Below are 25410 nucleotides of genomic sequence, written 5' to 3' on the forward strand. Positions count from 1 at the left end.
GGAGCCCCCAGCGGCAGCTCGGCAGGAGCCGTGGCACCGGGCCACACACGCTCCCTGGGCCACTGCCCCCGTTGCGCCTCGGTCCTTCTCATCAGGCAGCGAGGACGGGGTGAGAGGACGGGAAGGGTCTCGTCGTGCTTTTCTGTGGGTGAAACTGCTCAAAAGCAATTAAACAGCCCCTTCCCCTCGAGAGGAGAGTCTGGTGTGAGACACGGCAGCTGGGGAGGGGCACGGCCCCGCAGACACATTAAAGACAGACATGGGCTCAGCGCTGTGTCCGATTGTTTTTCTGTGCACACGATATTTTTCTGTTTTGCACCGAGAACGAGGTGCTGCCGTTGCTCTCAGCAGGCAGGGCAGGGGCTGGGTGTGATAACCAGGGCCCAGGCAGGGAGAAGGGGGCCCTCTCCTTGCCCCAGCCCCGCAGGGCAAGGGGGTGTTGAGCCCCATCTCCCCACAGCAACACCCTCTGGGGCACATCCTCAGCCAGGTCCCTCTCCCCGGCGTGCACCCACCTCCTGGCTGCAGATCAGCACCCAGAAGGAAAAACAGCCCCTTCGCAGCCCCCATGACAGCGACTGCCCCCTCTTCAGGACCGGGCACATCCACCCCTCCCCAAGCCTGCTGCCCCCACAGGAAACCCAGAGCCTTCCCACGTCCACCCCTCCTGCACTCAAGGCAAATACGGTTTAAGAAAAAAAAGCTGTGGGCTCCAGGCCTACGTCTAGGGAGAGGCTGCCGTGCAGGATGGGTTGTGGTACCTGCTGTACTTGCATTTGGAGGGACAAGTTTCAAATCTCCACTCTTGCACCCCAGTGCACGTCCAGAGCAGAGCCCTCCTGCCTCCGGCTGCCCGGGGTCTCCCCCTAAAGCCTGATGGAGAACCGGGGGAGGGACTCCTGCCCCCATCACGATGATCGTTTGTACTTCAGCTTCTGCCCACAAGGGGGGAGCTCGAGGAGCTGCAGTCACAGCACAAAGGGACCTTCTCTCCTTTCCCAGGAGTTCCAGAAGAGTTTCTAGATCAACTGATCCTGATTTGAGTCAGAACTAAATCAGGTTTCTAGTGCATAGATGAAGCCAGACTAAAGTAAACCCCATGCAACCGAAAAATATAGGTTCAATTGCATTTTATTTTTCAAGAAGTGAAATGTAAATCCCTCAGGGTGTCTTATCTGTAATGGGAAACAAGAAGTGGAATTTGTTAGTATTAGCAAGGACCTGCACTAGGACACTGCCACAGAGGGTGTCCCAAGGCCACAGCAGGGTACCCACACTCAGCCCAGCACAAGACAAAAGCCCCAGAAAATCCATGTGTTACTGTCACTTCTTCAGAGTTCTGACTCCTGCCGTGGCTCCCAGGGAAACCCCAGCCAAGTTTACCCTGCAAGACAAGCGTGGGCAGGGCAGCAGGTTGGCTATTTCACAGGCTTTGGTCTCCTCCACAATTTCAGCTGCATTTGGCAAACTGCCACACTGCTACACTCCAGAACAGGAATGCCCAGTGCTTCCCCCCACCCCCCCAAAATCACATTTAGGACATGGGTCAAATTCAGTTCAGAGATAAGAGGCAGTTGTAAAAAGCAAACTGTAGTAGAATTATTTTAACAACTTCCATTTTATTAAGTGAAAGGGGGTTTTATTTGTTTTAAAGACACAAAGACCTGCTCATAGCTTTAAGCTGCATTAGTGCCAATGAGTGTAGAAATAAAAGTGCTGTGAGAAATCCACGGTGTTTGCCCAGCTGTCTGCCCTCACTGCTTTCCCCTCTTGGCCCACTTAGACTGTGAAGTTACGCCCCAACCCCCGGCTGCCCAGCAGAGCCCAGGGGAGCTCATGTCCCACTATCACAAAGTTTTAAACTTCTGCTACAATCCTCACACTTTAAACAGCAGCAGAGAAGGCACAGGAGATGGGCTTGGCTGCCTGCAGTAACTCTTTCTCTAGAGGAGCAGCACATTACACATCTGTACTGCTGCTTTCACTGCCAGCAAAAAACCAAAATCGCTCTGACCTCTGAGCGCAGAGGAGCTGGCTGCACAATGAGTAATTCTTGTGAGGTTTCTCATTAACACACAGCTGGGGATTTGGCGTCTTACAGGAGCAGTGACTAGATGCTACATCTGTGCTCGGAGCACGGGTCTAACAGAGCCCGGACTGTCCGTAGCACCACGGGCTGTCCCTGCCCAGCCTGCCGTGGGCCAGTGAGCACCACGTGTGCCCCAGGGCCTTGCCGTGCCCACCCCAACAGCCCCAGCCCCGGGGCAACCCCACGCGGGCTCTGCGGAGCCGGGGGCTCCCAGGAAACACCTGCCCGGGGTCTCTCGGCCAAATCTCCCACTGCACATTGCTCTGAGATGGTGCAGAGTCCCTGGGAGCCACCCTGGGGACTAAGAGAAATACTCCAAGGAGATCTTCACTGGGCAAGAAGATGAGATTTTAGTTTGCTTTTTTAAAAAACAGTTACCTACTGCAGGGTCCTGCCAGACTTGATCTTCTGAAGCACTTTATAAAGTTTATATTTGCATAAAGTTTTGGGTTAATGAATCAACAGTTCACAGAAGTAGGACAGCAATACAAACATGCAGTAAGACTGGTTGGTTCCTTCAGCTCGTTCCAACCTCTGCATGTGTTTGTCAGGTCAGAGCAATGAGTCTGGGTGCAACAAGAGCCTCCTGCTCCCAGGCCCCATCAGTCTGCAGTACGAGAGCCTGGGAAGTCCCTGGTTCTTCACAACTGTCCCACGGATGCAGCTCGTTAAGTGCAAAGTGCCCAGGAGAGGCCATTCCCAGAGGAGAGGGCTCAGGCTCACCAGGCAGCTCTTCATCCCAGCCAGTCCAGATCATCATCATCATCATCGCCAAAGAGCGGAGCTGGAGGGGGACGCCCCTTCATGCTCTGCAAGTCAAACCAGAGGGAAATGTGTCAAGTCTTAACAGCTCCCCAGTATTCAGTAATTGCTGCACAGTTCTGACTCCGAAATCTCCGCCGACTTTACGGAAGTTTGTGTATTTCTCCCATCACGTTTTAATATTCCAGGAGAGATGCTTAGAGGCTAAAAGGGAAAGGAGAGGGGCAAGACACTAAACCCCTTCAGTTAATCTTTCAGTCTCAGTACCTGCATGGCAACAGGGGTGTGTCAGCACCGCCCCAGCCCAGACATCCCCTCTGTCCTGGTTTCAGCTGGGCTAACAGCTGATGTTCCTCCTAGCAGCTGTGCAGTGCTGTGGTTTGGATTGAGGATGAGAATCATGTTGGTAACACAGGATGTTTTAGCTGCTGCTGAGTCCTCACACAGAGCCAAGGCCTTTTCTGCTCCTCACCCCACCAGCAAGTGGGCTGGGGGTGCACAAGAAGTTGGGCGGGGACACAGCTGGGACAGCTGACCCCAGGGATGTCCCAGACCATATCACATGGCGCCCAGCACAGAGCTGGGGGAAGGAGAGGGAAGGGGGGACGTTTGGAGTGATGGCTTCCCAAGTCACCATTATTCATGACAGAGCCCTGCTGTCCTGTGGATGGCTGAGCCCCTGCCTGCCCAGGGAAAGTGGGGAATGAATCCCTTGGTTTGCTTTACCTATTAAACTGTTTTCATCTCAACCCACGAGTTTTCTCACTTTTACTCTTCCCATTTTCTCCCGTCATCCCACCTGGGGGAGGTGAGCAAGTGGCTGGCTGGGCCTTTGTTGCCAGCTGGGGTTAAAGCACAGCACCTCCAAGCTCAGCAATAAACAAACCCAGATACTCATGATTTATACAGAGAACACACAGGAAGACCCAAGCTCAGCTAGCAGGAGCCAATCAGTCCCCCACTGCCATGAGAGGGATCTCACAGACAAGCTACAGGTTAATGCCTGAACCAGTTTAGTAGGAGAGGAAAGATATAAATACGTACCACTTCCTCCTCATCATCCTCTTCAGAGGGAACTCGAGGCTTCAGTGGTTTATGAGATGCTGTTTCAAAGAAGTTGTCATCTTCGGAGAGGCTAGAAGATAAAGAATTAACAGTTCGCTTGCAGATGATGGGATCTTGGTTTTACAAGTTATATTGAAGAATGATGGAAAAGTTTTGTCGCTGGGGCAAGCTTCTACGGCACATACTATTCACCAGTGCAGAACGATACTGGGACCTGACAGCCACCAGTGTCAGATCCTAGAGAAACTGCACACTCCCCTCTGTGCTCGGCTGGGAGATGGTGGCACCACTCCGCACCCATTCACAAGCCCGTTCTGCGACCACTCGCCCCGACAGCCTGACCTCTGCCAGCAGCTAGCTCGTGCCACCCAGCGCGGGCACTGGGACAGACCCAGTGCTCCAGCCCTACCCCAGTGCTCCAGCCCTGCGTGTGGACTGAGCTGAGCAGCAGGAAGTGGGACTGTGGCTATCTCAGCAGTCACACCTTACCTGGAATCCTTTTGCCTGGGGCTAGAGCCCAGTTCCATCTCTCCTGAGGTTTCTCTGATAACAGCTGAGCTTGGCTCTGCTGTGCTGGATCCTGAGGCAGGTCCCTTCTGGGAGACAGCTCCGTCTGACAGGTCTGTGCAGTTCCCTCCCTCGCCATTTAAAGGAGGGGGCTCTAAACCCCCCACAGGCTCCTCTGCCCTCTGCTCCACAGCTGGCTTTTCTGGAAGCACTGCCACATCCGCTTCTCCTGGCTTGGCTTCCACAACAGAAGGTTCTGCAACTTCTGCCTGCAAAGATACCCTGGAGGGACGGCATTCAGGCTCAGCTTTCCTGGTGGGACTGCTCTCCTGCCTTTGCTCAGCTGGGATAGAGTCCTCATCCACCTCAGGAGCAGGCTGTCCTGCAAATACAGGCCCCTTATCAGGATCCAGGCGGGATTCAGCTGTGGAAGAGGGATGTTCCCCCTGGACCTTCTCCTCTTCTGACACCCCACTGCTCTGTGTCACCTGCTCCTCCTCAGGAGTTCTGGGCCTGACAGAGAGAGGAGCAGACTCACTGTCCTGGTCAGACACCGTGGAGCCTGTGGTTGCTTCCCCAGGATTAGCTGGGAACGCAACACTCTGTGCTGGGCTATGCTGCGCGGGATCTTCGTGATCAGTCTTTGCTCCACGTGATCCCTCCTGTCTTGCCACTCCTGTTCCAGAGTCCTCCTTTTTACTGTCATGATCTGGTTTCTCCTGCTGCCTGTTGAGTAGCTGCAGTGTTACGGTCTAAAAAATTGAGAGAATGTAGGTTATACCCTAAAGAAACTATCACAGACCCCCGTATCATCTTCTACTGCTGGCCTGCTTTGCCACCCACAACAAATTTCTGCTTCAGTTACTTCAGACTCACAAGATAAAATTGTGTTTTTAGCCTAAGACTCATTCTCTCACATTGATCACCTTGTATCTCTCGTCATGGCTGTACCTTAATAGTGTTCATGACAACACCCAGAACTGTCCTGCCACTGTATGTCTCTTCCAGCTCAAATTCACCGCGAAGAGATTGAAACACACTGTTCATTATCTTCTTTACCTGGAAAAGAGCAAGGCAGGAAACAAAGATACGATTGACATCTGAAGCAGTGGACTCAATGTCAGATACTTCGCGAGGTGAAGGAACAATAAATTCAAATATGTGGTTTTCAAAAAACTCCACTTTTCAAGTCAGAAATTCCCATACCAAAGGAGAATACATCACACCATCTTAATTCAGAACCATTATATATATATGCACACACCAAACCCCTCCTTCCAAAACTGAGGCAGGTTGCACAAACCCAGTGCAGACTGACAGTTATTATTCTTTCAATTTAAAAATCTAAATATAAGTTTTAACCTAAAAAAAAAAAAAGCAACAAAGTGGGCAGCAGGAAGATCACATCATTTCTTCCTCTATAGACCCTACTACTAGAAACACGGGTCACATTTTGTGCAGAAAATAAGAAGTTCTTCCTTCTTGTTTCTGCTCAGAGAAATAATTCAAGTTAAACAGATTTGCTTAGTAAGGAGAAATACTGGACAGTCAAGCTTACTTCCTCTGTGAAGTCTGCAGGTGACGATCCATCCTGATCCCTCTCCAGGTCTCGGATGCGTTGTTCATAGCGAGCCTTCAGCATCACCACATCAGACTGCAAGGCCAAATACTGCCAAAGGGAAACCGACTGTTAGAACAGCTTCAGACACCACCCCAACTAACCCCTGGAAACTGCATTTTAGTGAGGGGTAAATGGCTGAGTGCAGTTTTAAGCAGGGCTTTGACAGAGAGTTCCAAAAGACTTGGCTAAAAATAACAGTACCAAAGTAAAGGTATCCAACCAAGGCAAAACCTCGGAGGTCCACAACTATGTCATTAGCTCTTCAAGTTCAAGTAACACCAAAACCAGGCACAGCATTACTGAGATCCCAGCGAAATGAGGGCTGGGTCTTACCACTGGACCTGTTCTGGTTTGCTGGAAGCAACGTGAAGTTATTCCTTCCCTCTCATATTCTGAAACTGATGTTGTTATTCTGGACATCAGTAACCTGAGGCTAGTGATTACTGCATTCCAGTTCATATTTAGCTGCTGTGTTATTCCCTTTACCTTCTCTTTGATAGGCTCTAGTTGCTCCAAATGTTGCTGAAACTCGGACAATTTTTGCTCCTCGGCTTTTTTTGAGTGTTTTAGAGCTGCAAGCTGCAAGACAAGAACTAGAACCCGTCAGTTTAGAGCCCCTTTCAGCGTCACCCACTTTAAAACAGTTTCTGCTCAAAAACAGTCACTCAGAACAGTGCAGATAAGCAGAAGAGATCGTTGCTGTTGCTTTAGTCCCAGACCAGTGTCACCTTGGCTCATTCAGACCTGCAGCAGCCCACCAACCCAACGTAACAGATACAAGCACAGACACATCCCGTGGACAAGGCCAAACTCCTTAGCAGTCAAGAAATTAAAAAGTCAAGCCACAATTAGGTGGGAGAGGACTCTTGGTTAGTGTTACTACTTATCTGGCACTACATTTCAGCAAAAGAGAACAGCCCTTTACCTTCTCTTCCAGCTGGGACACTTGCTGCTGCAGGGAATCTCTCTGCTCACACACCTCCTGGTACTGTCTAACATGCTGCTCCTTGGCTGAGGCCAGCGAACGTTCACATTTGGCTTCCCACTGGGATTCCAGCTCTGCCTGGATGAGCGATAGCTGCCCATCATGTAAGAGATCATTAGGAACACACACAATCTGTATTTGCACAAGTGGCTGAAAGCTCAGGGCTGGACAACATCTCTTGCCCTAGGCTGGAATCCTACATGCAGATGGCAGCTCTGCCACTGTCACCAGCTCCTGCCCACACCTCTCAGAGCTCAATTCCAGCCACAGTCCCTCAGGCCTGGCTCCAATTTCAGATCTCTTGGCATATTCCTAAGCAGCCTTTCACTCATCAGCAGTCCTGTATTCTTCTCTCTACTGTGAACTCAATTTGGTGCCTCTCCTCTCCTCAGTTTGACACAGCCTGAATGTGACGCTGCGTGCCAGCCTGCATCAACGCTGTGCCAACACTCTGCAGCCACGTCAGTGGCCTGTGGTTCGATCAGGGAAGGGCTGGGACCCAGCAGCTTTCCTTCCTACTCAAATCATGCACTTCCTTAGAGACACCAGTGTCAATCCCAAAGTCAGAAGCAGGGCCAACAAACACCAAGATATTTTAGAAAGACAGCAAAATGAATCCTGTGTCAAAAATAACCCCTAAAATCAAGCAGATAACATTTTCATTCATCCACTACTTGAGCGCTTTTCACAACTATTTCCTACCTGTAGGTCCCTACAAGCCTTCCAGATACTTGTTGGAGAAGCTCCCATGACTCCTCACCTGCTCTGCTGCTGCCTGGTCGGTCGAAGTCCGTGCCTTCTTCAGCAACTGTCGAAGCTTGTCCAGTTCCTGCTGATATGATCTGCGTATTTCTTCCATCTCTTCCTCTGCCTGAGCTCTCTCTGAGAGGGATTTCTTCTTCCTCTCTGCAAGATTCTGCAATACAGAACAGGACCTAGAATAAGCTGCACCAAGGTAGCTTCTCTTCCTCATGCAGAAAGTTTCTTTGAGCAGGGAATCTTACCACTTTAAAATCAAGTTGAGATTATTTTAGAGGTAGGAAGATTAACACATTACTGGCTAGGATATTAAATAAATCAATCAATCACATAAGCACAAAGGATCCACCAGCACAGAAATCTTGCCTGCGGATGACTCAAGATTTACCCAACTTGCACATTTTCAAGCAAGAATGTTGGGCTAAATTTCAGCAGACACTGAAAGCCTGCATCTCTCTCTAATGCTGGCGCTGGACATACCCTTTCAAGAGTCTCCTTTTCCACCTTCAGGTCTGTTAGCTCTTCTTCCAGTGCTGTAATCTTCATGTCCAGCTGTTTGCGGCTCTGCTTCTCAGCTTTGAATCTAGTCTGAGTGTCCTCAGAGGCTTCCTGGAGCTCTGCAAAAATATGCTTTACTGTGGGTTTCAGCACTACTTATATTTTAGGTTAGAGCATTTAGGGGCTGATGGGAAGGAACAGTTTCTCTTGCACAATGAGACCAAAACCGTGTCTTGAACCTGCAGTGGGAACTAGAATTTATCAAGAGCTTCTTCTGTGAAATGGCAGTGCTTATATCTCAGCTTTTATCTTAACTTTTCAACCATTGGAACATCTCTGGTTCCTCCACAAGATGTTAGACACTAATGCCAAGAGATTGCTTCTACAAAAGGCATCTCTGTGACAATATGATTTTGTTCATTGATTCGGCCCACTTCCCTTTTAGTGGCAACCAGGACACACACACCCTTCAGTCATTTCAGTGCATCGATATCCTTCTTTGATACCCTTGTGACTGATCCTAGGGAAAACAGGAATAGATACCCCCAAGGAAAGGAAAAACCTATGACTTAGAGGTAAATGACAGGAAGGAGCTCTCCTGGGACAGGCATAAGAAGCTTTACCTTCTAACTGTGCTTGCAGTTTGTTGAGCTGTGTCTCATGTCGCTCTGCCTCCTGCAAGGCAGCAGACAGCTGTTTCCTCAGGTCCATTTCCTTCTTCTGGTGGGCAGTCAGCTCCAGCTGCAGCTGGGAAACCTGTGCTGTGGCAGCTGCTAACTCCTCTGCAACTTTGGCCTGTACCACAAAACGGAGCAGGGAAAGGGAGAGAAAAACCAATGTGTGAGTGCGAGGAGGCACCAGAACTGTTCTCACAGGAAGAACTGATAAGGTACTAGAGACCCTATCAGGGAAGTGCTGGGGTCCAGCACCTCACAGACATCTCCAATTGAATAGGTAACAGTAACTTTTTTGCCATGTTACTCTAAGTTGTTTGGCTGTAACCTGTCCAGGCTGACTAGAAAGTTGCACAAGGCCACCAACAACCTCATTACCACATTAGTCCAACGCAGTGAGTTTTCCTGAAAATCTTAAATGTGTTTTTAAGACTAGTACCAGTGCCTGGTGACTCTACTCAGAGTTTTCAGGCTATGACAACATCTACTCAAGTAAAAGCCTGGGCTCCAACATCTAATTATCTTCAATAAGCTTACAAATTACTGAAAAGCTACACAAAACAGGCTTGTTCAGCCAAAAGAGCACCTTCCCTCCAGAGCACACAGCACGTAGCCACCTCAAGGTGCCCACACAGGCAAGGCTGTCATTTTGGAGTATAGTTCTCACAGTAATTTATTGACCTGTTTAGATTTAGTATTGCTCAAAATCAGTGACTCATGTAGAACCAGGTACTAATACAGCTTGTTAGACAACTTGTAAACAATATGTTAGGAGCAGCTCAAGGCATCAAGACAAAGACACAAAGTCACATTCCCAATCTTGTTGCATGAAACAAAATTCAGAGGATGCTCTGCAAAGACAGAGCTACACCTGTCAGAAAACCTCACCTGCTGCAGGGAATACCTAAACAGCTTCGATACCTATGCCTACATTCAGATTCCCAACAGGCTTTCACGTTCCTGTAACTGGTAAGTTCAGGAGAACTTAGGTTTCTCTCTGCTTTATCCCCATAAGAGGAGGTAAAGCATTTCCCTTCAGACTAGGACCACCACCTTCTGGCAGAGAAGAGCTGAGAGCAAAATTGTTCCAGCTATAGTGAGGATGATACTGGCTGGGATAGTACACTGTGAATTTTAAAGAGGAGGCAGCATTTCAACAGAGACTGGCTAAAACCAGATCTGCTTTCCTCTTATGTTTCTATAAATGTCTCATTGCAGTTCAAGATACTAACTCCTAGTATGCTAAAAACACCACAAAACCCCATGGCATATCTAAAGGTTATTTTAACACTTGACTTTGTCTTTAATGGCAAATAAAGAAAAATCAAAAGAAAATCCTATGCCAGGAACTGTTACTAAATTTAAGTTTCTGCAGTGAATGCTTCATATCTAAACTAGTTCAGCTCCAGCCTCCAGCTTTCAGGTACCAAGAGTCTTGTGTGATCTGTATCTGCTTTAACAATTATATGATCATGACCTATTTCTCCCGTGGGGGAGGTGAAACGAGCAGCAATGTGACAAAGTTCTTTCAAAGGGCTCCCCAAGAAAGAGGGGGCCAGTTATAAAGCCCTTTTCCAAGTTGAAGATCCATGCTAATTAAAGATCTGAGGCAATTCTTTTCATGCCAATCAACTTCTAGCTAGTTCAAGAGGAAGCTGGGCTGGCACTAGAGCACAATTATCTATCACCTACACAGTCAGCAGACACACTGCCTCACCTGGTCCCAGCCCCGATCCACTGGCAGCATGTGCTAGGAAGAGAAAGCAGTGACAGGAAACAGGAAGAGTTAAGAACACAACTTGAAAGGCAGAGGCATTAATCATCATCAGAAAAGCAAAATGCTTCATTACAGGAGCCTAAGGCATGCCAGAGAAGCCTTTAAATTATTCATAGAACTGTAAAAGCTTAGACAGAAAAAGCTAGTGAAGCCTGGCTTAAAAAGAAAGAAGCTAAAAGACATCCTTACAGATACACACACACCACAGATGTAGGAGTGGCCCTACTGTTTCACTGCACTGCAGAGTGCAGTGTATTGTTTACCCTTACAGTACATGAAGCCTTCAGCTAAAGCTGTGATAGACTTTGCCAGGGTTGAAGATCTAAAACCCCAAAGCAGCAAGTTCCTAATAGCTCTTCTCAGTGATCCTGGGTACAGATGCCTGGCCTGCATCACAAAATAAATTGTGCGTCCCTATTTTTAAGTAAAGAATAGATAAAATATCTTAAAATTCTCTTCCCTGATTCTGTCTGTCCATAGTGATCTTGGCAATTGCAGTCACAGAGCAAGGTTAGATAAAAGGAAGAGGAAGGAATACCAGCCTTCATATTTACAGTCAAGACTCACAGAACTAGGGGAAATCATCTCCCAGTGCAAGTCTCTTCTGGTCTAGCCTGACGTCTGTTCATGTAACAGTGTTATAACCTAGGCAGTGACTGTGAATCAAGTGGAGTCCTATTGAAGATGGGGCCCAAAAGATTCCTGAAGATCATTATCTTACACTTCCAAAAGATGCTTCCTCCCCAAGTTACTTATCATGCAAACTGGATGTTGTGCTTACTGACAGGAGGGAATTTTATTTATTATTTCGATCTGACTTACTCTTGGTTAGAATCTTGCACACTCCCTATGCATTACAGGTACATGACCTGGGCTCTCAGTGGAAAAATGCAGTCCTCACTGCTCACACCAGCATACAATTATCAGCCATATATTGCTCTATTTTTTAGCATACTTGCTAGCATACTTCGGAAAGCTGCAGTTTCTGTTATTTTTAGGTGTGCTGAGTTATGGTTCTCATGCAGAGTAAGCATTTATCATCTCACATTTGAACTGGAGAGATACAAAACCCAGCAGGGAAACATAGTGCAAGACTGAAGTTGGTGTAATTTAAGAAGCCAGTGCTTGAGAAAGCATAGAAGACACCATGAGACAGATCTCAAAGCTAGCCTACCTGGGCTAGGCTGTTGTAAGTGGACATTACAGGATATGCAGCCATGCATAAGTGCATTTAACTGGTTTGAAAGGTATTTCTCAGCACCCCCTTTCACAAAAGCACAATAGAAACAAACAGCTTTTGATTAGTATTAAAAAAGTGCAAAAGTGCAATGAAGAAACTCTAGTAGGAAATATTTTTTTTTCTTATAGCTACATTCACTCTTTATCAGTTAAACAGAAGGAATAACTTTTCTGAAACCATCAGTGCAACTAAATAAGTACATTTTCAACACAACAAAGCCCTGTGATAGACACAATTTCCCAACATCTTGGCTATATACCTACAAAGTTAACAATAAATCAGACACTTTCCTGTAAGATAAAAATATTAAAGCTATGGCAGCATAAAGATCTACATTTATATCCTCTGTGCTGCTTTTGTCATGAAAGCCATGAAAATTATATTCAAATTTTTTTCTCAAAAAAGCTTCCAAAACATAAGGTCAGAACTACAGTTGTCTCATAAGAGACTGACTTAAGCCTTGCCTAACAAGGCTTCAGCATGTTTTAGTGCAAGAACCAGCCCCTTTCCTGGCTGCAGCCAGAGCTCTATGGCTCTGCTCATTGTCACCATTACCTTCTCCTGTTCTGCATGCAACACTCTTGCCTGTGTGTTTTCATTTGTTGTTTGCAGTGAATGGTTCCTCTGCTCCATTAGCAAATTACTTTGTTCGACGTATCTGTGAACAGGGGAAGACTGCATGAGTGTTTGCATAAAGACACGGACCCGGAGCAAAAGGCTCAGATAGAAAAGGTGTATTTCAAAGCAGTTTTCTTCATAAGCCCCAGACAATTCTGCACTAAAAGGAGCCTGATCTCATAAGGGTGGAATGGGTGTGCCTGGCACAACAGAGATATCAGCTTGGATAAGGCTTTACCCCTCTGCAACACGTCTAATGTTCCCATCACATAGTCAAGAGTTTTGATAACCTGATACCACTGATCTTTGCCACTTCCTTAAACAAGTTATTCCCCTTCTCAAAACTGAATGGAACACACACCCAACAGTGAAACTGGGGACACCACATCCCCTACAATTTCTTCCACCTTACTAGAAAATCTAGCAAAAGTAAAGTAAGCCCCAGAAGCAGAGCAGCAAGCATACTCAAAAAAGATAGCATGAGGGTTTTTTTCCCCTTTTACACATTCATGTTTATTGTAAACCACTGTTTTGGAGATGTGCCCTGTGGGGGTGTGTGCATGTGTGTGTGAACACCCACACTTTAAATGCCTTAAAACCCCCCAATTATAACCATCAGAATATATCTCTACCCTAAAGGGCCCCCCTCCTAGTTATGCCTAACCAAGTGTTATGCCTAACCTAGTAAGTCTTTGCAAATGCAGAGGCTGTACCCTCCCACTCCTTACCTCTGATTTCTTTCGATCAACTCGCTGATCTTCTCATTCTGCTCCTCAATCCGACTGCTCTTCTCAAATATCTCTTGCTTCAGTCTCTCGTTCTCCTAAAGCATAGCACAGCATGAATATTCACTTTACCTGGACTTCCTTACAGCAGCACCTCAACCTTTGTTTTCTACAGATACAGTACAGTGGTAAAACTTATCTTCTGTGGTAACATCACAGGAAGGCACTGTGCTACCTTCAGCAGCAATCCTGGCACGGGACAGTGGTTGCCAAACCCCATTCTAGAGAATATTGTGTCTGGTTGACTTTTTCACCCATGAAACCCAAGATTGTAAGGCTGCTGCCTAGAAAAAACTATAAAGCATAATACTAAGTAGTGAAAAACAGAAGTAGGTAGTTCTTGCAACAGGGTACTTCAGCTGTGAAACTCGGTTCTGCAGGATGCTGCGGGTTAAGTCTATAATGGTTTAAGAGGCTGGATTTCTCTGGCATGAACTTATCAGCTCTGTGTCAGAAAGCACCCAAAACACGTTCTGTTGAGAAGGGCTTTTTGCAGTGGCAGAGGGATGGAAATCACTGTGTATCATGCTCTTACCTAAGCAGCTGGTTTTGGCTACGCAAAAATAGAACACATGGGCGGATGGGTATTTGGGCCAAGCTAGTACAGCTCTCATGAGGAATCATGCAGTGGGCTCCAGTTCCTTACAGAAGTAGCCCAATAAGGCTGGCCAGGCTCACCTGGATTATGCGTTGGATATTGCTCATGATCATGGAGGCTTCCATAGTAACAGAAGAGATACCAGGCAGTAGGGAGCTGTTACCAGCGTTTTGTTTCTTCAACTCTTCCACCTATAGAAATAAGACATTCTTAAACCAGATGAAATAAATTTATGGGTGTAGGGAAGAGTCAGACATCTGTAAAGATCCATTTGACTGTTGTGTCTGATCAGCGGTAGGGTATACACTACTGTATCAACTGTGACATCTCCTGAAGGGCAGCCAGTCTCTCCAAACACAACGCATCATGTGATATTTAAGACTGCAAGAGACAGCACCTCCCCCCAGGTCTAGACTACTTGTTCATAGTAGCTGAATTGCTACCACTTCAAGGTCTGACAATACTGGCATTTCCATCACTTACAAACTCAATGCAGGCATTTAAATAGAGCCAACTCCTCAGACCGCATCTGGAGAGCGAATAGCAGTAGCTTCATCAACAAGCCTGCCTATGCCATACGTTACCTTGGCAGCCAGATGGTCCATTTTATCTACTACTTTGCTAACAGCCAGTCGGATTTCAGTGTTATGCTGCCGAGCTTCTGTCATCAAAAAGGAAGTAACATCCCCAGGTGCTTGAAGGGAAATGAGAGAGATCTATAGTCACAGGGGGAAAATGCCTATATACAAACATCAAAAGCAATGCTTAGCAGTTTGAAGCCTGCCAGATACGACAGCCACTCTCTTCCCAGAAATAAAAGGGACATGGTATCTGGAAAACTAATAATGTAGGTATTTTCCAAATAACATGAATAGGCAGGTTTATGACTACAGGAAATTCTTGAGCCATGTGACAGCACTTGGGTCAACAAGACAGAAGCCCCCAGACACACAGAACAGTGGTACACAAAGAGGTACAATCAAACAAGAGGAATGAAGACCGGCTTCTGAAGCTCTGAACTGAAAAAAACATGCTCCAAGAAAGGTTCAGCTATACTGCAGTCTTCACCAACAGGGATTACCTAAGCAGTTCTTTAAATGCCTTTAGTCACTCCTAGGTTGCACCTTTTTTTGGGGGGGCTGGGTCCTCTCACTTAGTAAAGGCCTCTGTATGTACACTTAAATTCTTTTCATGCCCAATAGAACAGCTGTTTAATATTACAGTTATATTTATAACTGGAAGCACCAGCTATAAAATACCTTTAGTAATACAGAGTTTTAAGAATACACCTAGAAATTCCATCGCCTTTCACACTGCATGAAGTTCCTTAAGGTAAGAAAACAGATGGGTATTTACTGGGAAATGCCTGCCCCTATTTGGTATTAAAAAAATAAGATTTTGTGAAACAGAACAGCACTACAGACAGGATGAATATGTATGCTACCATTGCTACCTAAAATAAACAGGTTACTGCAGGTATTGCAGCCTTCTGAAAAGCATGTACTTTTTTAAACATACCTTGGTAAGGCGTGGGATACATCTGTCCTACAGGCTGGAGCTGAGAAGCAGACGCAGCAGTTTGGGGGTAAGCAAATGCCATTCCTGGATATGCCTGGCAGAACAAGTTCAATAGATTAGAATATGCTTTTTTATTTCCCCCTCTCCTCACATTTAAGTGGTTTTCACATTTTTTAAGCCCCAGAACAAAGATGATGTTTGTAAAGAAAAAAACTAGAATTAAGGAGCTGGCAGTCAAATTACACAACAGTCACAGTAAAGGGAAAATAACAGTCACTCTTCTTTCAAGGCCTAGCCATGTGTTCAAGTTACCACAGCTTAATGAGTTACCTTCTTCACTGAAGTTCAAGCAAAAGCATGTTATCCTATGTGAGAGGCAAAGATCAGCATGTGAACAGCTCACTCTGAAGTTATGCTAACTTGAACACATGGCTATTCCTAGGAAGGGCTCAAAAAGTGCAACACAACTGGATTGCAACTTTACTGCTCAGTGCTCGTCAGGAGCTAAACAGACTGAAGAACACATTAATGCTTCAAGTACCCCACTCATACCAATTTACTCTCTCCGGCAAGGAAAAAAAGAAAAAGTACAATATAACTTGGGCCAAGTTTCTGGAAGAATTCAAGACATCGGAGTCAAATTTTCAAAACAATATATCCAAATCACTGTCAGATTAAAACTTCACTTTAAATGACTAGTTTCTATTTCAACAAACAGCAAAGCCTATCTTGTTACTTGCCACACCTTCCTTATTTTCAACACCAGGAAGATGCAAAGCCAAAGGAAAGTAGTGCCACAACAGTTTTAGGTTTTTTGGTTTTTTTTTGAGAGGGGTGGGGGGTGTATGTTTGGTGAGGTTTTGTTTTTGCATTTTTTTGTTTTGTGGTTTGGTTTTCTTGCCCTTTTTTTAATATAGTGGTTTATTCATTATCATGTTTTCTTCCTCTGCCTGAACGCTTTGAAAATAAACAGTGCACCTATGTGACATAGGCCACTGATTTCCAAAAGCTCCAGAAAACAGGTTAAGTGACAGTAACTACAGAAAGCAGACAGTAAAAAGCTTGGGTTTAGACTTTACAGAAGTGTTTGTACAATAGCTTTGTACTAAGTCTTTGCTATCTGATGTGGAAAATACATTGTGTGATTAGCCCCCAAAGTTCCCTTGTTAGCAAGCACATTGCATCACTTTAAACCAGCAGCACCACAAGCCTGTTAAAAGGATTTTTCTTTTGCTGGATGAAAACCCATGACCCACAAACACATTAAGTGTGCAAATGAGCTCTCACAGAAAAAACAGATCATCAGCAAGAAAAATTTCAGTCTAAAATGCTTCTGTTTTCACCTGCTCTAGAAGTACTTGGAAGTTTCTATTTTATCCATTAGAAAAGCAGATATTCAAGTCTGGTTAACTCTTGGTTCAACTTTAAGAAGCCCCCAGCAAACAGAAAATTAGCCCTTTTTGGTTACTTTCTAAGAGGCACGTAATGGAAACCTGAAAATGCCAAAGGAGAGTCACAGGAAACAGCCTGGGACTCTCATCCTTACATGCTGCTACAAAGTCCTTGCTCCCAGCAACGGACAAGACAGTAAGACTTATGAGGAAGGACAGAAGTGCCAATATTGTCCTTGATTTCATTTTAGTACCTGAAAGCCCTGTGCTCCTCCAGGCAGAGCTGAATGGGGTTGGATCGTTGCAGGTATTAAAGCAGCAGAAGATACTGGGGGTGTAGAACCAGAGCCTTGAGGTACTGAAAAGGAAGAAAGAAATTGAGCATGCCATAAAGTAGCTAGAAATAATTTAACTTGTCCAGTGTGAAATGGCAAAAAAAAAAAAGTCACTAAGACAAAAATTAACCTAAGCCTGTCTGCAGTCTTGTGAAAATTAAATCCAGTCAAGCAAGTGATAAAAGGTCAAGAAAAGAGTAATCTTTTGCAACACTTCTAGCTACATTTAGACAACCTCTTTTCATCCAAACAAAGGCAGCTCTGAAGTTTACTGACACAAGATGTTATTCAGACTGACTCTAAAGACTACTCAGCTGACCAGCATATGACACTAGTATTCCATCATGGGAAGACAAGTCAAGCCCACTCCAGAGCTGCCAGACCTGACGCCCGTCACTCTTACTTCCATCGTTTCCAAACAAAAAAATTTTTGTGCACTGCGAAAGGATTTGTAACAGTTGCATTTACAAATCACATGTCCTAGAAAACTCAAAAGCCACCCAGCACACACAATGACAGACCAGCTCATGGACTGTGGTAGTAATGTGTGCACAAGCTCACCAAGACATACTCCAAGGTCTTCAGTCTTGTGCTTGGTGAATTAGTCTATCTATGCAGCTTCGGATCAGCAATCCTTATTAGAAGCTATCTATCAGTTCCTATTTCAGTTCCTGAAGGGAATCCTCTATTGGTACAGCCCTTGTACTGGAAACCTGCAAATAAGTGAAATTTTTCCATACCAAGCCCAGGCTCACCAGCACATTACCTTGTGTGGACACTGTGGGCAGTACAGCATGAGCTGGCTGTGATGGTCTCACTGAGGATGAAGCCACTGGCTGCGCTGTCCCTCTCAGTGTATTTGGATCCTAAAAACATTTCCGCATATTACAAGGAATGCTAAAGAATGAGCAAACAGTCTGAACCCAAGATCACTTCAGACTAGGTATTAACCCAATTGAACCAGACAGGAACAGTGGAATTATTAAACCCTTTTGCCACAGAGTATGCTTTCCCTGTACAAAGGGAGAGCTATTGCTGCGGACTCCACTTTAATGAATTCACACTATAGAAAAAGCATCCAAAAGAAAAAAAAAAAGATCACATTGATGTGATGGGTGATGTACCTCTATTTCCGAGTCACTGGAGTCAAGTTGACCACCTGCTGTCCCAGCAAGGAAAGGCAGCATGGGCTGTCCCATTTTAGCCATCCGAGAAATTAGCTTTGCCTTTGCTACATCTGGATTCTAAAACAAATGTTTGCAGTTACTCTTCCTTTGTCTCTCAGCCCAGGCTTTTCAGATATTACAGAGACATCTGTCAGGATTAGACTTCTAAATCACTGACTTAACTTTGGTTATTTCAATTTTTCAACAACTGTGGGAAAAACTGTTTTTCAAGCACACAAGACAACACTGTGGATTTGTTAATCTGGCTTGCTTTATATACTCTCCTTCTGGGATGACATTGCTGTCACTACATAGAAAAATCTATTCCTGCACAAAGCGCAGCAACAAGAAGAAATGTGTTAAGGAAGCTGCTTAGCAGCTTTTTCTACTCTGAGGCACATGCAAAAAGTCTTCTCATGTAGGTAAACTTATACTGAATGTCCCAATTACTCTTTGTTATCCATTTAAAGTTTGTCCATTTATCCAAGACAACAACTAGCCTTGTGAGTATTCACAAGGTCAAGGTAATTCTGTATTGAAGAGCAGGAACTGGGACTGAGGTTTCTCGTGTCCTGCTAATCCCTTCAGAAACAAGGCCCTACTCTGCTGTTAGTAAGGTGAACATTTAAGAGTGTCTTGCTTGCATGACATTCACTTTATCTGCAGCAATAACCAAATGCAGAGGTGAAACCAACCAAGCTTCCCTACTGAAGGCTTCAAATTAGGTAGGAAAAAACACCAGCACTTACTGCTAGCTGTTCACTGATGGAGTTTGACTTGGCCCGAACAGCTGGCTCCCTGAAAAGCCAAATAGGTGTATACTGATATCAGTGATTAACAAAAATGAAATTCAAGATCCAATATTCTGCATTTTTAAATATTGTCAAATACAAGAAAATAGCTTTCCTAGGGGAGATGTATCACAAGCATTCTTTTAGCTTACTTTTGTAAGATTCTTTGGAACATTATCTGTAAATTTCCAAACATCATTATGGGCAAGTTGGCTGCGGAACAGCTGATTACAGAAAGATGATTTTTGTTGACTGCCGTAATGACCACATTCTGCTGCAAACAATTTTAACCACCCCCAGTAACAAACTACATCTGGCAACAAAAAGAGCACTTAAACTTCAACTCCCTAAAAAGGGTGACTGACCCATTTAGTTAAATTAAGAAACAAATGACAATGTAAAATTTGCAATTAAACAAATCAGCCATGACCCAAGACCAACTTATGACTATACTGCCACCTGAGAAGTGCCCATACAGCTTAATCACACTAGAGCTCAGTAATGCTACAGAGGAATTACTTCTTTCATCTGTGCCCACATCAATTTCTTTAAATCCGAAAGTCAGCATTCAAGCAGAAGATCAGCAACTCTCGGTAGCAAGCATTCCCCTGCCACTGACAGCACTCAGCTGGCACACAGAGGACCCACATTTACCACACGATGTGTTAATGCAGCATTGTGTCACATGTTTATGAGTGTTGCCATCTTTTAATACACCAAGCTGTTTTAGCTGTGCTACTTCTTACCCAGGCTTTGGAGGTATTGTAGATGGAGGCAATAAACCAGTGTCTGCAGAGAAGCCATCTGCATTGGGTACTGGAGAAGGTGCAGGAGAATCCCTTGAACTAACACTCTGTCCATCTGAACCAGAGCATTCCTTTACCAACTTCACCTTAAAGAGCATGTAAGAAAAAAAGATGTTTTCCTGGATTCCCAAAAAAGTTTTCAGCAACTTCTTTATTTCTGATGACTACTCCTTTGTCAAGATCATGCACCTCAAATAAAAGCATACAACTGATTCACAAGTGGAGAAGCTGAGTCTTTACATCCTGTCATTCCTCACTGAGTATTTTCTTTTCCCAAGTGACTCACAAATAAGACAATGAAAAGATCCCAAAACAGTTAGAACAGACATAGCTCAGTAAACAGCCTAAGGGGATTTTGGGGTTTAGGATTTTGGTTTTATGTTGTTGGGGTTTTTCTTGTTTTTTTTTTTTTTGTAAATTAAAGATATGTATCTTCCTGAGGTATTTGGTTTACAACAGTTTCTGAGCTGTAGTTCTTATGCCAGCAGGTTTTCACCTTGCAGACAGACACTGCCACCCAACAGCCACAAAGCAGATGCAAAACAAACGCTTGGCAGGAGACACTCACCCGCCTAACTTCCACCTCAAAAACTAAAGTAGAGTCTGGAGGGACACGGCCAGTCACTCCCTGAGCCCCGTAGGCCCATGCTGGAGGAATGATGAGATACCTTCGCCCTCCCTTCTTCATCCCCATCATTCCTTCTTCCCAGCCCTGTGGTTTTCAGAGACACAACAAAAGAGAAAACAAACAGTTTGATCAGTGACATTACAATTTCTTTTAGTTACACTGATTAAGACACCTTCAGGCACCAGTTATAGAAGATTCCAAAACATACAGAGAGATTCTTGTAAAATCCTATTTATTTTCAGTCTGCAGCACTAAACCTTTGTCTTACAATGAATCGTAGCGGCCAGTTATAAATTGCAACATTAACTTAAGAATAAAGACACACCTCCCAACATGTTCATGATGCAATTGGACACAGCAATCTCTAGCACGAGGGCTGGAGGCTTCCAGGTCTCTGTATGGTTCCAGAAATCTGTTTCAATTTTTAAATATTGTAACTTAAGCAGCTATCACAGATCACACAGATATCCTGGAGAAAAGAACTGCATGCTGTGCTGTGTGCACAAATTCTGCAGTTGCAGGTGGCTTGCAGGGCACACAGTGGTGACCCCTCTCAGCATTCAGGGAAAGAGCAGGACCCCGCGTCATTGAGAGATCACTTCCAAATCGCTGTGGTTAGATTTACAAAGCACCCACAGAACACAGTTGTAGTGAAGTTAGAACAATGCAAACTGTCAAATGGATGCTGGCCTTTTACAGGAGGCAACATTAATAAGAAGATAGACATTAAAATAAAGTAGAAAAGTAATTTTCAATAAAGGATAACTTGTAATGGGCCATACATGAATTACTTAGATAATGGAAGTGGCTTGAACAAGAGCATCTCTAATTCGCAACCAGATTTTATGGAATAATATAAGGGAGTATCGTATCACCTGGACGGAAAAATTATTAAGCAGCCAAAACCCTCATGATTTGACTTAAGCAGGTAAATCCACTCTAGGCAGTAGTACTATTTTTTACTAGATCATCCTAAAACTTGACAGTTGTCCTCACCCTCCCATGCCCTTCTCCCAGGTGTTGCATCAGAGCTATCTGATGCTCTGCTTCTGAGGCACGATGAGTGGGGAGGAATCTGAACTTCTCACATTGAAATCCTCCTTCAAAAATAAGGTTCCTAGAGAACAGGGTCATAGATTAAGTGACTTCCAGAAAAACAAAACAAAAACAGCACCCTGAAAAACCCAGTTCTTGAAGACAGGAAGCTTCCTTTTTACCAAACAGGACAACAACTTCTTTCTAACACTGCCATTGAAATGGGCTATACTGTGCCAATTATGAAGAAAAAAAGTATGAGTCACTGTTACAGAGTGTTTCCTATCAAATGAAACATGACACAAGATTTTCAGTAATTTAAAGCTCTAAGACTTCAGTTATTATAATGAAAGTGCCAGAAGTTCTACCTTGATGACCTTTCCAGATCCCAGCTTCAGCCGCAGCAGCTTGTCTTTGTTAACATTTGAATCAAACACCTGGAGAGTTGAATAACAAACACAAAATACATGGATTTCCCAACTGTTTCAAGATTCTGAATGCTACTTTACACATTCCTTAAACTCCTACAGTCTCTTATCTGATACTGCTACTTCCAAAATTAGTTCTCAACAGACGTAAGACAGAGCATGTCTACAGCTTCTAGTCCACTGCACAGTACAGCTTCTTAAAGTGAATGGTAGCTGGAGACTCAGACCTTAAAACTGCTCTGAGCTTGATAGTAAGGACAGGATTGAGCAAAGTAAAACACTACATGACAGATTTATATTGAGAAGCAAACAACTGTCTAGAAGTTTTGTATATTAAACTAAGACATATGCAGCTGAACAACTCTTTCAGGAGATTAGAAATCCGCTCTGCTATGTCCCATTGGTACACAGAGAGAAGCATGCCAGGCAGATCAACAAAACCCAAAAAGTTATTTTACAGCAAAAAGAGTCAACTGCAGGTGGGTGCAAATGCAAAAATGTTGTGAATTTTGCCAACAGTAAAACCAGCAGAAGTGTTTTAAAGGTAATGATTTGAAATATTAAAGTATTTCTTTTATTAGTAAACTGGATTGGACCCAGCTGTAGAGGATGTAAAAGCGATCTCATTCTTTTAGTATTTGGAAATGCACTCTGTGTCAGACAAGGCCCTTCTTATCACCTCCTCAAGCTGTTTCCAAAGGAACACAGCTACCTTCGCTATCCCTTCTCACCATTTTCATTAATATTACTGTGTGAGAGTGCCAATGAAAGCTAAAAAGTATTTCAATCACCTCCTCCTGAAGAGTAATGGAATCCCTTATTATTCTATAGGTAACACGACTTCACTTATGGTGCCATGACTGAAAAAATACCTTTAACATCAGCACCAATACTATGTTAGATGGGGCAGGTTCCTTCCAGCAACTGTCACACTCACTTAGATTTAGGAGGGGGCAGAAATGTCTTTACCTGTCCAAGCCCATTGTTCTGGAACAGCCAACCCGTATAGGCGATCTCCAGAGAGTCTCCTCCTTCTACTCCCTGCCCTTCTCCAAGGAGGAGATCCTGGTAGAGCACTGAATCGAGCACTGGGGAGCTGTTGCATTTGGCAATGCACACCTGCAGAAGGAAAGACTATCAGTGCCTCTGGCCGTTAAAACAGACTGGCAAGTTCCACTATGACTTATTACAGATTTGATGCACTTGTTACTGTACTGATCAAGCCCAGGTTACAGATGGACTTACAAAGTGCATTCTTTTAATTACATTGATATAGATGCACTTACAAAGTGCATTCCATGTTTCCTTGGGCTGAATTTTGCTGAGTAAATGCCCTCTGCTCTACAGAGCCATTGCTGTTACGGTACTGGAGAATCCTGATCAAACTTCCCATCAGAACTGAGAGGCTCCCTGCCTCAAAGAGGCTTGTATCTAATGAACAAAACTCAGGCAGGCTCATTGCAGACCTGCCTCACGGTCATACAGATACTCAAAGCTGAACTTCAATGAAAAAATATAACTGACTTAGAACCTCTCAGCGATAAGTTGCTCCGAGAGATACATCTTGGTTTGCCTGTTGTTTTAAACAAGGCAACAAGTCATACCTCGCACAGAGTAAGTAGTTACCTGTTTACTGAAATCCATGGCTGCCTTTTCTGACTCAAACATGATGGACCAGTTTTGTCTCTGATCATCATAGAATGTACTGTAATTGTTGGGTTGAACCTGTGGGAAAGGAAATCAATCCTATGTTATACATTAAAAGATGCATTCATCTAAAACCAAAAAAAAATTCACATCCAAAAATCATAAAATAAGAGCTACTGAAATTAAGCAGAGGCAGGGGAAGAATCCTGCTGTATTACTTCCCAAGTTCAGAATGCAGAAAGTCTCTTTTATTTATGTGCTCATTATCATGGAAGAATTATAACAACTCAAATACTTGAGCAAATATTTAAGTTCTTCATAGAAGCTGCAGCTTTCACAAGGTGGTGAAAGTTTTCATGGTTCTTTGAAGGTAGGTTCTATGATATGTATATATAATATATTTTAAAGTGTATATATTATGAGATTTTAAAGTGTAAGTAATTTACTTTTTGGAGACTTCCAGAATCAACTGAGGAGTCACTCTTTCACTTCTAAAAGTCCATGTCATCACAGGCTGACTACATAACCCACTCTTTCAATATGCGCTTATAAAACTAAAGAGCAAGCTAGCATCCTAGTCAGAAATTTGGACTGAGATTCTACTGTTTCAGGGTAAAATTTCTATCTATCAAAATAAGAAATTTTTTGTCACCTGATGACAAGCTAGGAGCAACAAATCAATACACCAATGTTCTGTAAAACTGGCAGAAAACAGAACTTCCTAAGAGAGCCCATTTTATGACTTAACAATGCTCCAAATAGTTCGCAGCAGCAAGAAAATGATGAGTGTCAAATTTCAGAGAAAAAAACCACTTTCCTTGCTATCATTTCCTTCTGCTTGCTCAGCTCTATTCTCTCAGTCACTTAACTATAAATTAATAGCAAAAGGAATTTTGTTTTGTTTCTATCCATTGTAGGGCTGCAAAACTCAAAACAACTCCTCTGTGATCTAGAGGTAATAATACACCTCCCACAGTGTACAAACTTGTGTTATGAAATCTACTGATGAAGTGCTCTGCAAAAGGCAGCTGCCAAGTCTCTTGAGCAACACACATTAGGAGGAGCAGCAGAACAGTGCTCCCAGTCACTGTGACACCTCTTGCTGTGCCAGTCACATGTCTGATCTCAAAGGCTATACTAAGACTTAAGAAAGCATTTCACAGTCAACTTCTGTTCGCTGTAAACAATACAGATCACTGAATGCTTTTCTAATCCAGAGTCTTACCGTGAGTATGAAGCCTGGATGGATCCTTGCAGCTGTGATCTGTTGCTGCTGACTGATGTAAAGGAGGATCCTGTACTGGATTGCACAAGGAATTGGGCAGGGGAAAAAGAAGAAAAAGCAAAAACTCAAAGTGTCTTCAGTTCTAGTGTGCTTTGTCAAATTCTGAGCCTAAGATTACAGTATTTATTTGTCAAATACACCTTGCAGCAGCATTTTTCACAGCAAAAATACTTAATGCAATTTTGTAACGCCTATTAAAAACCTCTTTAAAATATGTAAGCTTTATTTAGCTACAGGAATCAATCAATTCGAAATAATTATTTTACAATAAGCAAGATGCTTTAACTAATTCCACATATTTTATGCAGTAACTGCATAAAAAGACGATGCACTAAACCTTCGATACATAAAACTCACAATTCATGGTATACAGGCATAAAACAATGCAACAGACTGAGTAAT

At 44.0% G+C, this 25410-nt stretch overlaps 1 protein-coding gene across 6 annotated transcripts in view; it reads right to left on the reverse strand.

Moving 5' to 3' along the window:
• Positions 1-1124: 1124 nt before the first annotated feature.
• Positions 1125-25410, reverse strand: part of FKBP15 (FKBP prolyl isomerase family member 15) — a 28110-nt gene continuing 3824 nt past the window's right edge. For 2 of the 6 annotated variants that reach the window (XM_074923715.1, XM_074923714.1), the window contains exons 5-30: positions 24949-25023; positions 23703-23801; positions 23046-23195; positions 22017-22085; positions 20554-20697; positions 19926-20071; positions 19138-19186; positions 18347-18466; positions 17989-18088; positions 17142-17245; positions 15497-15590; positions 14563-14672; positions 14059-14169; positions 13324-13418; positions 12533-12635; positions 10678-10710; positions 8910-9081; positions 8269-8405; positions 7790-7945; positions 6970-7122; positions 6531-6623; positions 5982-6092; positions 5375-5482; positions 4406-5175; positions 3896-3986; positions 1125-2898 (exon numbers count right to left, since the gene is read on the reverse strand). In XM_074923715.1, coding sequence (XP_074779816.1) covers positions 2824-2898; positions 3896-3986; positions 4406-5175; positions 5375-5482; positions 5982-6092; positions 6531-6623; positions 6970-7122; positions 7790-7945; positions 8269-8405; positions 8910-9081; positions 10678-10710; positions 12533-12635; positions 13324-13418; positions 14059-14169; positions 14563-14672; positions 15497-15590; positions 17142-17245; positions 17989-18088; positions 18347-18466; positions 19138-19186; positions 19926-20071; positions 20554-20697; positions 22017-22085; positions 23046-23195; positions 23703-23801; positions 24949-25023 — 3468 coding nt within the window. In that variant the 3' untranslated portion in view covers positions 1125-2823. The remainder of the gene's footprint in view (positions 2899-3895; positions 3987-4405; positions 5176-5374; positions 5483-5981; positions 6093-6530; positions 6624-6969; positions 7123-7789; positions 7946-8268; positions 8406-8909; positions 9082-10677; positions 10711-12532; positions 12636-13323; positions 13419-14058; positions 14170-14562; positions 14673-15496; positions 15591-17141; positions 17246-17988; positions 18089-18346; positions 18467-19137; positions 19187-19925; positions 20072-20553; positions 20698-22016; positions 22086-23045; positions 23196-23702; positions 23802-24948; positions 25024-25410) is intronic. The other 4 variants (XM_074923721.1, XM_074923717.1, XM_074923716.1 and 1 more) reach the window with 4 other exon arrangements.

The sequence above is a fragment of the Athene noctua genome, chromosome 20, assembly GCF_965140245.1.
Source record: "Athene noctua chromosome 20, bAthNoc1.hap1.1, whole genome shotgun sequence".
Classification (NCBI taxonomy): Eukaryota; Metazoa; Chordata; class Aves; order Strigiformes; family Strigidae; genus Athene; species Athene noctua.